This window comes from Simochromis diagramma, unplaced genomic scaffold, assembly GCF_900408965.1.
Source record: "Simochromis diagramma unplaced genomic scaffold, fSimDia1.1 OVJJ01000113.1, whole genome shotgun sequence".
Taxonomy (NCBI): Eukaryota; Metazoa; Chordata; class Actinopteri; order Cichliformes; family Cichlidae; genus Simochromis; species Simochromis diagramma.
This window is the reverse complement of record NW_024387142.1, coordinates 376,417-392,955: the sequence shown is the minus strand read 5'-3', so window position 1 is coordinate 392,955 and position 16,539 is coordinate 376,417. Positions and strand designations below refer to the sequence as shown.

Here is a 16,539-nt window from a genome sequence, read left to right as displayed (position 1 = left end):
TTTACTGCTGTAACCCTGCAAATGCGGCTCGTCTGTGAAGCACTTTGATGTACCTGAGACTTTTAAATGTGCTATAGAAATAAAACTGAAACTGAAACTCTTCTATATCTATACTCCATACTGTTACTCAGGTTGTTGCACTTCACTTATTTGTATTATTCTGTTTGGTACTGTTTTATTACTTGTCATTCTGTTGTTTTTATGGAAAACTGGGACCATGGGTGATTTTGTTCCACCTCATGTAAACATGCAATGAGAAAGACAATAAAGCTTCCTTGAATCCTTGAACCCCTTATTACTGGCCTATAGGTGTAAATAATCCTAGCCTCACATGGTAGCTGTTCTGTATCGTGCATCCATTCAATCAGAGGTTGTTTGGGTTTCTTGATGTGTAAGTTACAGCAATCCTCCTGGAACTTAACAGAGTGCACTGCGTCAACCTGTTTGTCCCAGGGCAGCTGACCTTGGGAGTGGACCTATTTTTAATGCAAAGTGTTTTGGGGTTTGAAAGCCACAGAGAGGTGGCATTCTGAAAAAATGGGCCTGCTCACATATAAGGGACCACTGAAGGTTCTCGTTTATGCAGCAGTGATCCTTCTCTCCTGGATTACCTGGAGCGTCCTCACATTCACTCAATGCTTTTTTGATATCATGTACTTTTGCTGCTCTTGCTGCTGCATCTGTGGGTGAGGATGGTTTTCATTGTGTTTCATAACACAGAATGAACACAATTTGTGTCCAACTTGTATTTCAGTGGATAAGAGTCAAACCTTATTTACTCATCTGTATGTGTTGGTTATGTTACATGATAACTTTTAAATGCCCATTACTGAACTTCACAGTCTAAGAAATCTAGCCTTTAATTTCCATTAAACACCAGAGAGTGGATGGTTCTGCACTGAGATGTGTTCTCCCAATGCCTGGTTGCACGATGCTTTTAGAGCATCATTTTCAAACGTGTGACAGTGTGTTCATGTCCCTATAGACTGTCTGCGCATAACAAGCAAATTATTCGGAAAGAAGTGGCTGCTCTGCTGGAGATGGGGGTGACAGAGGAGTCACAGAAAGCTTGGTGTAGCCCCATCGTTCTTGTAGTGAAGATCACGGTTTGACGCCTACTCCATGCCCCATGCTACTGGTAGATTACCTTGTCTACACAGTCCAAGGGGAAAAAAAGGTCTTCTCCACTCTATATACAGTAATTTGCACTAATTTGTCACTCCTCCTGGTCAGAGCACCACTTTGCTGCGCCTCATGGACCATGATGCATCCACACGCTGCACATGCTGCCGTGAATGATGTTATCATCCACAATGACACCTGGGTGGAGCAGATGCAGCGAGCGTACACAGTCCTACAGTCGCTGAGGAGCTAGCTGCTGGGCCCAGAGAGGAGAGAGAGGTAGCAGGAACATCCGGAGTGAGGAGCGCTGACAAATCACGAGGAGCTGGAAAAACTCCCCACAAAAGCACAACACGAGTAAAAGCATGCTTTAAAGACTCATCCATTGCTGAGCCTTGGGTCATTCCTATTTTTGTTTTTTCATTAGTGTCTGCTTACATATGACACTTTGCAAGAACGCTGGACTTTTTTCATCATTATCAGACATTTTTTACCATATCTGTTTAAAATGACAGATTCTGGTTCATTTTGAGCTAAAGCAAGACCTGCGAACACCAGGCTCAGTCAAATTCATGCTCAGTCATTGCCAAAGATTTCAGTGTGCTGAAAGCATGTTGGCACACTGCTTAACAACAAATATTTCTGCAACAACTTCACCTACTCTCAGGGTGGATGGAGAAGATAAGGATGTGATGACGCAGAGACTCCAGGAACACTTCAGAGTAACGAGACACAACTTTAGCCCAGTGGTTCCCAAAATGGGGGGTGTGCCTCCCAGGGGGGGTGCAGGGCCATTGCAGGGGGGGGGGGGGGGGGGGGGGGCACGGTATAAATTAAAAAAAAAAAGAACGCTTGGACACTGCTAGCATAACGGACAGGTTTTTGACGGGGCTCCCACACAAACGCAAAGCAGAGGATGAAGCATCGCCAAATATGCTTCCAAACCAACTTCCTTCAAAGCCAAAGACTAAAATATGATGAAGCATTCCTGCCTTTGGCTTCACCTGCACAACAGCTTTAATCGCGGACAAACAGTATCCCACATTCTTCATTTTTAGTTCACAAACACTTCTTATAACGACTGACTACTCCTGAAAGAGGTTTTAGCTCTTTATACAGTAAAGTTACAGGAGGATGAAAATAATTATCAGGCAAAATGTCCTTCGTTTGGTAAAATAACCCCATGATACCACGTGAGCACACTATAAGCACACTATCTACACGGTGTATGAGTTACAGAAACATTGTGGGTGTGTGTACAAGGGGATTATATATGATATAATAAGTAAATAAGGCTTTAAGGGCTGTGGTCATTAAGGATGAGGATGGTAATTGCACATCTGCCAGAATATTGTACAGAAAAAGGAAAGACCAAAATATCGCACAGAGTCAATAGCAGCGACAGAATGACTGTATGGCAGAGGTCTGCTCATGCTCTTAATTTGCATTAATGGTTCTGACAAGTTGTTCTTTAGTCTGTTGGTTTTGCTCCTGATGCCAGAGGCAGGATGTTGAAGAGGTGGTGGTTATAATCGCCGTGGCTCTAGAGAGACATCTAGAGCTGACAATGGAGTCCAGGGGGGAGAGTGGACAGACGATCACCTTCGCTGCAGTTCTGATGACCCTCTGGTGTCTCTTCTTATCGGCTGTTGTGCAACCAGCGTACCACAGGGATGGCAGCACTAGTAGGTTTGCAGCCTGTTCCAACTCATCTCAGGACGCCCTCTCCACATAGTCACCTTTATGGACAGGGGAGGGGGATCAGCTTTTGTCTTGCACAAGTCCATGACCACTTCCTTGGTTTTCCTGGTATTGAGGGTGAGGTTATTGTAGTCACACCATTCTGTCAGACGCTGGACCTCATCTCTGTAGGCGGTGTCATCGTCGTTGGTGATGAGCCCCATGCTGTCATCTGCAAATTTGATGATGATGTTGCAGGGATAGGGGGGTGCAGTCAGTGGTGTAGATGGTGTACAGGAGTGGACTCAGCACACATCCCTGTGGTGAGCCAGTGCTGAGTGGCAGGGCGGATGGTCTCTGGTTGCAACCCTGACTGATTGTGTTCGGTCAGTAAGGACGGTTTTGATTGGGGGGGGTCCAAGTTTACCAGCTTGGCTATAAGAACAACGAATTACAGTAGTCCAGCCTAGAAGTAATAAATATATGAAACTGATTTTCAGCATCACTGTGGAAGAAAGCAGTCCTACATATTTATTTAATATGTGCACTAAAGGACATATCCTGGCCGAAAATGACTCCGACGCTCCTCACAGTGAAGGCCGAGGCGGTGCAGTCCAGAGTAAGAACCTGGTTAGATCCTTCTATTTCTACGATTATTAGTGTCACGGCCAATAACCTCGGTTTGATCTGAATGTAGAATCAGAAAATTAGATGGCATCCAGATCTTTATGTCTTTAAGTCATTCCTGCGTTATATAAGGGATAATATTCCCAAAAAAGTAATTACATTACCGTTACTTTCCCGTAAGCAGGCTGCGTCACTGTGTTACTAAACTGTGATTTTGTTTGTGAGAGTGTGTCATGACAGTGACGTACGAGCGTGCGACTCCGTGGCAGCAACAGACATGTGCAGATCAACAATGGATAACATGGAGTGCAGGACAGAGTACGACCACTCAGTGTTTAAAGCTTGGAAGTACTCGCATTACTTTGAGTTTCTGTAAAAAGTGACAAAAACATTAGTGCTGCGTCAGGTTGTTTGATAATTCCAAAGAGCCTGACCCGCCCCCACAAAATGTAGCCCACACAGCTGATAGGAGTGATGCACGCATGCACATCTACCAAGGTAAAACTGGTAATACACTAATACACTTTAATGTAGCTTGAAATAACTTTCCAATCTAAAGTACAAAGACAAGACTCAAAATGATTTGAAAAGCAGCAGTGTTCAAATAACAACTTTGAAATAGCTTCATGAAGCCTGCAGAGCACTTAAAGAAGAAGAACTTAATATAAGAAATTATGGGTCAAGTTAATGTCACATGGCTATTGGTTACATGTCTGCAAAACCTCGAGTGGTTGAAAACTAGTCGTCAGATCAGTTTGAAGACAAGTTGGCAAGTTTATGCTCTTTAGTAAGTAAGTAAGCTTCCTGGTGAAATTCCAGATGTGCAAGTGCAACTGGTCATAACTGGACTTTCAATCTCAAAATCAAACCCACACGGAAAGAGGCTCAGAAGCAGACAGGAAGATATCCTTGACCTCGACGCCAAATGAAAATCTGGGGCTTGACTGTTATTAGCCTATTCCCTGAATCATCATTTCTCCATACATGCATGTGACCTAGACTGACCTACTGTTTCTAATCAAGAAAATATATAGTGCATCAAGACCTTTACAGCACATCTAGAGAGTACAGAAATTAATAAGATGGGAATTATTATCTTATTTACTAATATTTTCATCTGTCTATCAAATGCATCTCATGGCTAAAACGCCTTTGCTTTGGTTTAGCAGAAATCTGTATGCTGCTTTGAGTTATCCTGATTAGCTCAGTGGAGATGCTCTTACCATGTGCTGCTTTCCATTTAATGTGGAACTGTTGACACTCAAAGGTCAAATGTCAGAGCTGGGAGTGACATCATTCCCAGCTTAAACATTTGTTCAGTAGTAAAGCTGGAAAAGCAAAGAAAGAGAATTTGTTTTGCTCCTTGGCAGAGGGTTGAGCCATTCATGCATTACTAGCAACACAGTGCACTGTACGCAGTGTACAGACCGAGCATGTTCAATGCTCTGCTTTTGTTGGACTTTCTAAACTGGAAGTCCAACTTTAGGGACTTGGAGCTAAGGAAGACTAAGAATTCCAAACATGAATGAACACACCTGTACAATCAGGCAGATTCATGAAGTTAACATCAGACGTACATCAGAGCACACGGTACTTTAATATCATACCCCAAGACGACGAGCTCTCCATACTTTACAGGCTCCTTGTCCTCAGGAAAGACTCCATCGTGGGGTTGTGAGCTTGAGCCCAAAGGAGGCGAGGGCTGGCTCTTGTTGCAGGATGGGCGCAGCTCCAGAGATGGGGGGGGACACAACGCCTCTGAGCTACCCTCCAAAACCATGCCCACCGGCCACAGCTGGGGCTCGCTGCTGGGGAGAACAGGTCAGAAGAAAATCATAAAAGCCTGTGCGTTTGAATGAGAAATGTACATTTAAAGTAGTAGCACATCTTTAATATCTGATCATATCACAATGGTGTGACAGATGATAAAATGCAAACAATGTCATGCATGAATTATAGGTCAACATTAGCACACAGGCTGCAATATAAAAGTATTCATAGCTTCCTCGAACTCTACCACCTGCACTGTTAAGCAGTGTTTTCTCACACTGAGAAGATTCCCAGTTTCAGTCTTCTGGTTGGCTGTGGCCCCGTCTGTGTGGAGGTTGCATGTTTCCCTTTGTGTACATGGGTTTTCAGCTATTTGAGTTCGTTATTCGTTTGTTGTTGGGTTAATTGGTGACTTGAACTATTAAATTTAACAGTTTTGGCAACAGGCTAATATAGAGAGCAGACAACCATTTGCACTCACAGTCACCCCTGTGTGCACTTTACAATCACCAGTTAACCTAACCCACTAACTGCATGTCTGTGGACTGTGGGGAAGTCAGAGAGAGCCCACACAGACACAAGCTCCACACAGAAAGGGCCCGGCCCTGGTGGATTTGAACCAGGGACCTTCTTGCTGCGAAGCAACAATGTGGTGGTGTTAACACTGTTGCCTCACAGTATGAACGTCCTTTTTTTAACAGAGCGAGAGATTTTTCATCATAGTATTTCTGAACATAATACTTTTCTTTGGAAATTGTTTTTACAAATAACAAAATTATTTCAGCAAAAAACATAAATTTCAATCATCAATATTATGACCCTGTGAAAAAATGACTCTTTGATTTAGTCATAGAGCCAACCATGATGTGCTGTTCAAACTTTCAAGTTAAAGCTGAGGGTTAGCTTTTAATTCACGTACAGTATAAAAACATCAGGTCTGAGCCGTCACTTGAGGGAGAATGATGCCAAAAACAGAAGAAATCAGGTTAAACATGAGAAAAGTAATTTCTGATGCTGAGAAACCAAAAGTCTTATCCAACTTGTAGCCTGTTTTTCCCATTTTCAAGTCCTGGGATGAGAAATTCAGAGCCACTCAGTACAAAACAACAGTAGACAACAATAGATTAGAGACTGAAAGACAATCAGAATCAGCTTCACTGTCCCAGTATGCAGACCGAGTATTTGGGTATTTCTTTGATTTCAGTGTATGTGGCAGATTAGACACACACAACGCAGACAATAGCAGCAGACAGACAAAAACAAAAAGGACTCTTTGATTCAGCAGCAGGTGTGACGAGTCTTTTATGTAGAAACTTAAGTGTTCAGAGGGTTTCTGCCTGTGGGGTGCAGTGCTGTGTAGTGCCTACCACAGGGGAGGACCTGGAACAGATTGTGTTCAGGGTGCGAGAGCTTTGCAGTGATGTTTCTTTCTCATTCATTACATTTGTTTTTATTTTTAAAGTCCCAAATTACAACACCAAGGTTTCTGCAGGCCTCACTGTCTATTACGATCTGTTCTTCCTGAGCTGATGGAGGAATTACATCCTCTGCTGAGCCTTTTTAATAAAACTAGTTAGAAATGTGTCTAATGATCCCAGAACAACTGCCAAGACACTTGTGAATGACTTAACCAAGTCCTGAGTGGGGTCTGAAAGAAGACTATTACCATGTTCATGCACAGAAATTGATTGTGAGGATTACAAAGAAAATGTCTGTTACAGAAAATATTCTGTGAAAAGCCAAAATGTCCATAAATATTAATCTCTCATAGTAACTTAGTAAAAGCCGGACACGGCCCAGATTCTTCAGTGTTTTCTTTGAAAGTTGCTGCCTTCAAGCCCCAAAACAAAGTAGACGATACTTGCAGTTCCTCCTGAGTATTCTGAAACTCAGGACAGTATCCAGGAGTACAAAGTCAGTGTGCAGCGGTCTAACATAACAGCAGCAGCTACGACAGAGTGAAATGACTCCACACGACTAAAGGACAGTCCTGATGTCCTCTGGTGTCTCACTGTGGTCTCCTCTGTGGACGCTTTGATGTAAAACAGCTAAACTGTCTCAGCTGCACACGTGGGTGCTGCCAAGGTTTTGGGACCCCACAGAAAAATATCCCTGTGAGTCGCACGACATTAATAATTCAAATCATGACGCCCTAAAATATATTTATAACACTGAGCAGACATGGACGATGTTCTGCTGAGAAAAGATGGGTTTTGAGATTGATGAGATATGTGCAAGCCATCATTCTAATGTTTTATTATAACGTTATTATTTATTTTATTTTACATTTTCATCTATAAAATGGTCCAAAAGTATTTTTTACTGCTTTAACATTTTTATTTATAATATTAATTATTGTCAGATATAAGTTAAATAATCCTTTGGATTATAACACAGTATAAACAAATGAACCATGCTTCTGTCCTGAAGTTGAATTGGTTTTGATTTGTTTGGCCTTAGTGGAGCTCTGACGTGCAGCCACACAGCAAGTAAAGGTACACAGCAACAGCCAAAGTGGAAGAGATGAGTAAGTGTCCTGCATTTCATCCACTGAAGACAGAGATTCAGCAATGCAGCCATAGACCGAAGCTTGAAGTTAAGGCTTGACAAGCTTTGCAGCTCACTGATAAGTTCTATGAGAGGTTCAGAGGAAGTCTGTTGTATATCAAAGTCTACGTTTGGTCAGTGCATGTCTCAATCTGTTTAAAAGAATGAAAAATATTTGTTGCACAAGCTTCATACATTTATAATTTTCTTTATCTTGTTTTCATCCACATTCACAGAGGAGAGGGAAAGAAAAAACTAAATACATTTGTCATGTGATCATTGTACAGAGCATTTTTTAAACAAAACAAATGTGATTCAAACACATTTGAAATACTCACCAATCCTAACGAGCTTTTACAATGACAGAGCTAAATGGAAACCAACTACTGCATTTCATAGGCAGAATATCACGCATCTGTAAAATAACAAAACTATCCATTAGTCTCAAAGCCATTTTCACAACAGTGAGGTAAAGCATTCAGCACAGTTCAATCCTAAATAAGCACATGTTAGCATTCACAGTATCTAAGGCAGCTCATCACAGTGTAAATGAACTGAAGAAGGCTTTTGGGTTACAGTCACAACATACTCACAGATAAGTAACATCACAGACACACACTAAACATCTATTATTATTATATTATTCACACAAATGGGAATTATATTTAGAATATTATTTATTTATTTATGATTCAATGTTAAGTATAATTCTCTCTACAAGTTATTCTTACATTTTTAGAACTCTTTAGTGAAACAGAACAGCATCTGAACTAACGGGGACACTGTGCTAGACGCCCAACAGCTTTCCAATCGATGTGCACGCTATTCCAACAAATGAAAGGAAAGCTTTTCACTAACTCCCCTTCATGGCTAGGCTGGCATAACATTAGCTAAAAGCACAAAGCTTTCATTTCATATAAAAACTGTTCTACTGAAACTCAGGTTTCTGCTTCGTTACTGACTGCAGCAGCTACATCACATTGTAGATCAGCATGTACAGGGGCAGCTGCTACGTGGTGGTAATGTTGCTGCTCCACACTTTAACACAGCAGCAACATTAACAGTAAGGAGCTACAAATATAATCCTAAAAATAGTACATGAGCATGAATTTCCTCATTTTGTGGCAGCAGACATGTTTCAACAAGCAAGAAACTCCGCCCACATTAGCCTGTTTAAATGTTATACGACACTGCAGGCACCTTTCCTTACTACATGACCGATGCAAGTATGTAACTGTCTGTTGTCATAAAGTTGCAAAAAATCATTTCTCAGATTTTATTCACTTATATTTGTTTACCATTGACTTAAAGAAAAGATTTGACATTAGATAACAGGGTCCTGATGCTTGTCTCAATAACATACAGCAAAAACTAAAACCCCAAAATTAAAAAAAAAACAAACCAAAACCCACCTCACCCAGTAAAAATCCAGCTGGGTCGAGCGTCTACAAAGGATCGAAACTCTCTGTGTTACAGTTTTAAATTTGTATTTACTCTTAAAGCGTCCACACCCACTGGAATTCAGTTCAGTTTTATTAATATAGTGTCAAATATCAAGAACGCACTTTATATTGTAAGATAAAGATTCTGAGATAATATAGACACAACCCCAACAATCAAACGACCCCCTTCGAGCAAGCGCTTGGTGACAGTGCAAAGGAAAAACTTCCATTTACCAGGAAACCTCTGGTAGAACCAGGCTCAGGGGGGGGGGCAGCCATGTGGCTGAAGGTGAGCGGAGGAAGGCAGGTCAAAAGAGCCAGAGAGGAATAATATCTCAGGATTAAATGCAGAGTAGTGTGTAAAAAGGTGAATGAAGAAGAACCATGAGAAGCCCCTGGCAGCCAAGACCTATTGCAGTGGAACTAGAGGAGGATTACGGGAACATCTGATAAGCCCTAACGATAAACGAAACGAAAGTTTGAAGCCTTAATCTTCAAACTTTCCTTTGACTTTTCCTTTGTTAAAATCCGAGAAGTAAAATACAAGATGTCAAAAAGTGAGCCTGTGAGCTTGAAGGCTACTTCTGGCATTAGAACGCAGCTCCAGACAATAAGGACCTAGACGTCCACAAAGACGGGACACATATCTGCCAGTCTTTGGCTCCTTAGTACTTAATGCTAACCTTTCACATATAATGGATATAATGCACCGCCTTGGCTGATCAGATTATTCCACAGTTCATTTCCTGTTTTTACCAAGATGCAGTTTGGAATGCTGCAAAGTCAATTTTCCTTCAAAACAGAAACTTGGTGGTTTTCCAGAGACCTCTCCCTGCCATTGAAGAGAGGAGGATGATGCTTTGGCTCCTGGTGGCAAAGGTTCAACAACAAGGTAAGACAGCACACGTCATCAGAGGCCAGCCTTTTCCACCAAGAACCTGAGGGTGGCAACATCCCACCGGTCAGGTTTTTGCTAAATGTAAGACTATAAGTTCTATAACAGTTCCAGCCATTGTCCCGTGAAGTCTTAATTACTATGAAGGCTGTATGAGAAAATGCCAGAGGGGATTTTTGGTAGCAACTAAGAACTGGCCAGTACCTGAGAGCCTTTGGTCGTAGCTCAACCAGAAAACATAAATTAGAAGAAGAGAGGATGAAGAGAGGATGACCTCCACCATAATGAGCTTGTCACAGAAGAAGCCCTCAGATATGTGAGAACAGGACAGGGTGAATTTATTTCTGGAATAGCTTAAAGTACTAATTTCACCAGCCACACCCACCTTGGCAGCTTCTCTCTATATCAATGCACTTGCTAACTACGTGGAAAACTAAGCCCCAAAGATCTGTTACTGTTAAAGGCTGGACTAACCTGTAAGAGCTATTTATAAGATGTAAACTAATGCTCAGGTTTTTACGTGTTTCACAAAGAGTTGGTCTTTTTGACTGCAGGATAATTTATTAAAACAAATCAGGAAGGGGCAGCAAAAGCCAAATGATAATCACAGACTCAAATCACTTGAATTATACTCATCTAAGGAGTTAGAATCCACAAGAAAACAGCTGAACTGCTTGGAAGTTGTAATTGGAACGTTGAAATGTTCCACAGTCTGGGCAGCAGTTGATCCCTGTGGTTCATCCAATCATCTGCACTGCAGGAGACAAACAGGCTGATATCTTCTGCACTATTTTTTTTACCCAATCCACCAATAAAAAAATTAGCCAATCAGAATGCTCCATCATTCACATACATTTAAATTCACCAACTGGAAACACCTGTCAGCAGCATTAGGTTAGACTGCAGTAAAAGCTAACATACTGGTACTCTGTGGCAAATCCCTGTCAAATGTGTCTAAATTTGCTGTTCCTCCTATCAAAATACGTTTTGAACCGCGAGGGTGTCGAGGACTTGTTCTACACAACAGTGTGTTATTTTATGTTCCTGGTGTCAATAATGTGGTGACAGGAGGGTTTAAAAGTGGGGTTGAGACAATCTCCTGACTGAAAACTCTGTGGGTCAGTTAGCAGGTAAACACTTGGATCTGCACAGGTCACAAAGTTTCCATCTCTTATCTTTGACAACGATGGCTACGTTCTTAACATAAAATGATGACCTTAGAGCAAAAAACATGGACTTCTTATTGATTCTTTTTATATTTATTAATGATTCATTTTAAAATATTAACACATAATTAGTCCTTTTATTTTAAAGTAAATTATCAAACAATACATTACTATCATGATATCTAGATAAATAAAAGAATCGCAAAATGAAATTGTAAATTAATTTAATAATGGATTATTATTGTTATTATTTTTGCACAATTCATTACTGAAGCACAAAATGCTTTAATTTGATGCATGTGACTCTTCTGGTCCTCCATACAAATCCATGGAAAATGAAAAATAATGTAGGAAATGAATGAAAGCTGCTATAAGAAGAAGGTGATCAGAAAGAGAGAAACAATGTAGAAAATAGAAGAAGCTGGGGTTTAAATGACAGGGAGAGGTGGAGCACGGAGAAAGAAAAGACACAAGAAACCTTAAATTACTTTCTGTGGATGGAGAAGAGAGGAGGGTGCTTTTGTGTGTTTGATTATATGTGTCAGCAAGTGCATGCGCACAAGTGTCAGGGTGATGAATTGCCTGTTCTAAGCCACACATTTTCTAATAAACCCACAGTCACATCCTGTGTGTGCAGACACAGGGATGCAGCTCTGAGCAGAGTGGATACACTTGCTAAGCTACTGTAGCCAGAAGTACTTAGTTACAATAGTTTGGCTGTAAAGCAGCAGAAGGCTTATTGACATAGTTGTGAAGGTGTGTAAGTAAATACTGATTTTTATAATATATAATTTGTCTCATTGTTGAAAAATATTCAAAAATTGTGAATACTTAACAGATTATGAATTCCTCCTTCTTCCATGGGAGACGGGGGGAGAGTAACTATTACAGTGAATAATTAATAGGACCTAAAATATTTTGTTTTTTATTTGTAGCATTTCCAGATTAAGTTTTAGTGCTTATACTCTGACATGTGATTTGTCCTTAAGGGCCACACTACAGTTTTCAGGAGTAGAGTACGACATTATGAAATATGGAAAAGCATATTTTGTAAGACAATGTTTCTATAAACCTTTTCGCTTATTAGGCAAGTATTCAATTAATTCAACTGTGAAGACCTGACCCAATATTTACTTTTGTTTTTTTCTTCTTGATCATCACTTAATACAGATCAGGTTGCTTCTACAAACATCGAGATGACAATTTTGGCTTTAGGTAAATTTAGAGGTCATTTTTTACTTCATTTAAATGTCATAAATGGTTAAGAAAAAGAGGCAGGGCAAGTTTGTCTGTGGAAGAAAGGGAAGAAGGACCAAGAGACAGAAAAGCCAAATTTGTCTCTTCTATAAACAAATGAACAGAGAGCTAAATATATTCCCCTGACAAATGAACTCTGCATTGAAATATGGCTTCAGGACAAAACTGCCTCACTAGTTGTGTTCTTCAATCTATTTAAATAAAGATGTTCTACTTCTGTCCTTGGACGAATTCTTAGTCACTCTGGTTGAGATTAATAAACGTATTATTTTCCCCATAAATCCAGTTTAGTTGTCAAAATAAGGGCAGATATATTTGTAAACATGTAACTTTATTAAACATCAGCTCCAACGTGGACATTTTTGTTTTTTGAAAGCAGGGCAGAGAGCCACAGAGCATGTGTACTGTGCATCATGTAACACTTTATTATGTACAAATCCTACAAGCCAGTGTTATGAACGATTACCCTCCCCCGGTAACAAAGTCAGCCTCTGATCTCTGCACGTGTCTTTCTGCTCGCACTGGGTATCTTTAAGTTGTTAAACTATTATAAAATGTACTTGTCAAGGTCAGGATGTTATGCTATTACAGGTTTGTCCAAATTCTCCACATCAGACGTGAGTGCTGCTATTATGGGAAGATCTCATCTCAGTTTTTTCATTGTAGTCGCTTTAATATTTTCATTTTCTAAAAGCCAGAGTATTCTAAGAGGGTGTTAATATGCAAGTATTACCAAAGAAAAGACATGATCTATCTCTATATCTCTATCTCTTAAAAGAATCTTTACCTTTGAAGATGTGTTCTTCAAAGGTAAGGACTGCTCTGTAATGTAATATTCTACGGTCCTTAGTGGACTGGGAGGCAGTCAGAGGTGGGGGACCTGGTGCTCTGATCCCTGGAATGCCGCCTCACTGGTGAGGAAGGAGCCTGACCTGGTGCTTGAGGTTGGCAGATACCAACCAGATATAATTGGGCTCATGCCAAGAGGCTCTGGAACCAGTTTCTGGAGAGTGGACTCCACCCTGGAGTTTCCCAATGGGAGGCAGTGGTGCAAATGTATCTCCCTGGCTCGCTGCCTGTGCGTTGGAGTTTTCCTCAGGCCCCAGGTCCTGACTATCGTTTGTACCTAAGTGCCAGAATCCCTGGATGAGGTGCTGGAGAGTGCTCCACACAGAGACTCTATTGGTAACTTCAAAGCTCTCACACTGATGTTGTTAAACAACTGCACGCTGGCATGACCCCTGGGGCGGGTGAGATTCCCCCTCAGTTCCTGAAGATTCTGGATGATGTAGGGCTGTCAGGACTGACACGTCTTTGGGTGGGTTTGGGGGTTTGGGTGCCTCTGGATTTAAAAACTAGGTTGTTGACTCCCCTGTTTAAGTAGGTAAATGGCCTGTATTTATATAGCGCTTTACTAGTCCCTAAGGACCCCACAGCGCTTTACACATCCAGTCATCCACCCATTAACACACATTCACACACTGGTGATGGCAGCTACATTGTAGCCACAGCCACCCAGGGGCGCATTGACAGAGGCGGGGCTGCCAGACACTGGCGCCACCAGGCCCTCTGACCACCACCAGTAGGCAACGAGTGAAGTGTCTTGCCCAAGGACAAGGACACAACGACTGAGACTGTCCAAGCCAGGACTCGAACCGGCAACCTTCCGATTACAAGGCGAACTCCCCCATAAGTAAGGGGACCAGAGGGGGTGCTCCAACTACCGGAGGATCACACTCCTCAGCCTCCCAGGAAAAGTCTATCACAGGGTACTCGAGAGAAGAGTCCATCCGTTAGTCAGCCCTTGGATTCAGGAGAAATAAAGCCACTTTTGCCCTGGTCGTGGAACACTAAACCAGCTCTTTATGTTCTTGAAGATATTCAACGGGTTGTGAGTATTTGGCCAACCAATGTACTAATGTAATTTCGGGACTTGGAGACAACATTCAACCAAGTCCCTCGGGGTATCCTGTGGAGGGAGTTTCAGGAGTTGGGGCTGTTTGGCCAGTTGTTATGGGCCATTCAAGCTCTACAACTGTAGCAAGTAAGTCAAACACCTTTCTGGTGGCTGGCCTTTGCCACAGATTCTCTTCATGGATCGGATATCTAGGGGTAGCCAAGTCGGGGAGGGTCTCCTCTTTGGTGAGGATGTGGTTCTGTTGGCTGTGAAACGTGGGAATGAAAATTAACACTTTGACCACGGGTGTTGAACTCCAGTACTTCAGGACTCCTGAAACTTTTAAATATGTCCCTGCTGCAACACACCTGAATAAAAGTAGTAGGTCATTAGTAAGAACCGACTGCATGCTGAGGTGGCAACCCCTAACCTCAAGTAAATGTAAATAAATCTAAGTTTGTGAAAAAATCTAATTCTAAAAGTACTTTTATTGTTGTTCATTCAGTCATGAGCTGCTGTAACATGAATCAAATGGCTGAATTGTCACCTCAGCATGGAGTCAAGTTCTATAGAGTCTTGCTAATGACCTACTAATACAGATGTGTTACAGTGGGACACATGGAAAAGTTAAAAGACACCGGCCCTCGAGGACTGGAGTTCGACACCTATGTCCTAGACTGTGGTTCTCAGCTGGAAAAGGGTGGAGTGACGGATACAACCAGCATATGTGAATTTTCTTCAAAGAGTGGCTGGCCTCGCCTGGGTGAGGAGCTCAGTCATTAAAGAGGGAGTCAGAGTAGAGGTACTGCTCCTACTCATCAAAAGGAGCCAGCTGAGGTGGTTCGGGAATCTGACCAGGATGCCTGCTGAAGTATTCCGGGGATCTCGTACTGGTGAGGAGGTTCTAGGACAGGACTTTCTAGAGAGATTACATTTCTTGGTTGGCTTAGGTACATCTCTGTGTCCCCAACAGGTGGCTGGGGTGAGGGAAGCCTGGGCTTCTCTGCTCTGACTGCTGTCCTAACTACCTGAACCTGGATAAGCAGCACAAAATGGATGGCTGACTGGATGGACGGAAATATTCATCCATCCATTCAGTTCTGATTGACTGATTGATTGTTTGTTTTGGGGGTTTTTTTCAAGTCAGGTATTGGATCAATGCATATATTGCTATTTTGTAAAGCATCTTGCAAAGCAAACTAAAGTATAAAATTTTGGGTTATTTAAAAGTTACATAAAAATACCAAGCAGTTAAATAGAGCTTAATGCAGGCTCAACTGGTTAGTCTGGTGCAGAGCAGACTGATGCTTGTGTCACTGTAAGGTTACATCAAGGATGGCAGACATCAATAAGTTTAAGATGATTAGATTTACTCACTTAATTGCACCTTTCATGCTGCTTTTATATGACAGCTCATTTTGCATTTACTTATATCTGGTGGAATTCATTTAGATACAGAAATCCACAAAGAGCAAAAAATCCCAGAGCAGCAGCAGAAACAAATCAGCTGATCACAGCCTAAACACAAAGAAGACTCAACGGGAACGCACAATACAAATTATTGTGTGACTTATGGAAAGTGACAAAATCACTTCATACCACTATATCCATTGCACCGCTTACACATGACCTTAAAGGTCCTCCACATTCCTTATCTATAACCCCTGCCTGTTACCCAGGTAGTAAAGGTAGTAGTTAAAAAAGCAACTCAGATAATAATCAATGCTAAAGCGAATATTAAATCACACTTTTTCAAAAAGCAAATATCAGCAGTCTCATAAATGCCTCCTCAAGCCGACACAACTTTAGACACCTCTGCTGCAGGCAGGCAAGCACACAGGTCCTGTCCTCTCACTAACAGCTGAAGTAGTCAACGTAGGTAATACTGAACAACACTTTAGGAGGAATTTTTGAGAGGTCAAGCTCCTGTTTCAACAGTTATAATTTAATCTTGCTGGGACACACAGTGGTGTTTGCCGTTGTCGTATGGTTTGTGGCTCACCTGCAGAGGAGGGGTGGAGCAGTGGGATTAGGATTTCGTGTCAGGGAAGGCTGGTGGTCACAACCTAACCATGCCTTCTCTACTCGAGTACTGAGACCTGAAGCAGCTGAAAAGCTGTGCAAGTAGTGGAAAAC

General features: G+C 41.7%; 1 protein-coding gene across 5 annotated transcripts in view; it reads right to left on the bottom strand.

Annotated features, from left to right (window-relative positions):
* peli3 (pellino E3 ubiquitin protein ligase family member 3) overlaps positions 1–16,539 on the bottom strand; it is a 39,383-nt gene that overhangs the window by 17,662 nt on the left and 5,182 nt on the right. For 3 of the 5 annotated variants that reach the window (XM_040047156.1, XM_040047157.1, XM_040047155.1), the window contains one exon: positions 5,037–5,237. In XM_040047156.1, coding sequence (XP_039903090.1) covers positions 5,037–5,237 — 201 coding nt within the window. The remainder of the gene's footprint in view (positions 1–5,036; positions 5,238–16,539) is intronic. The other 2 variants (XM_040047158.1, XM_040047159.1) reach the window with 1 other exon arrangement.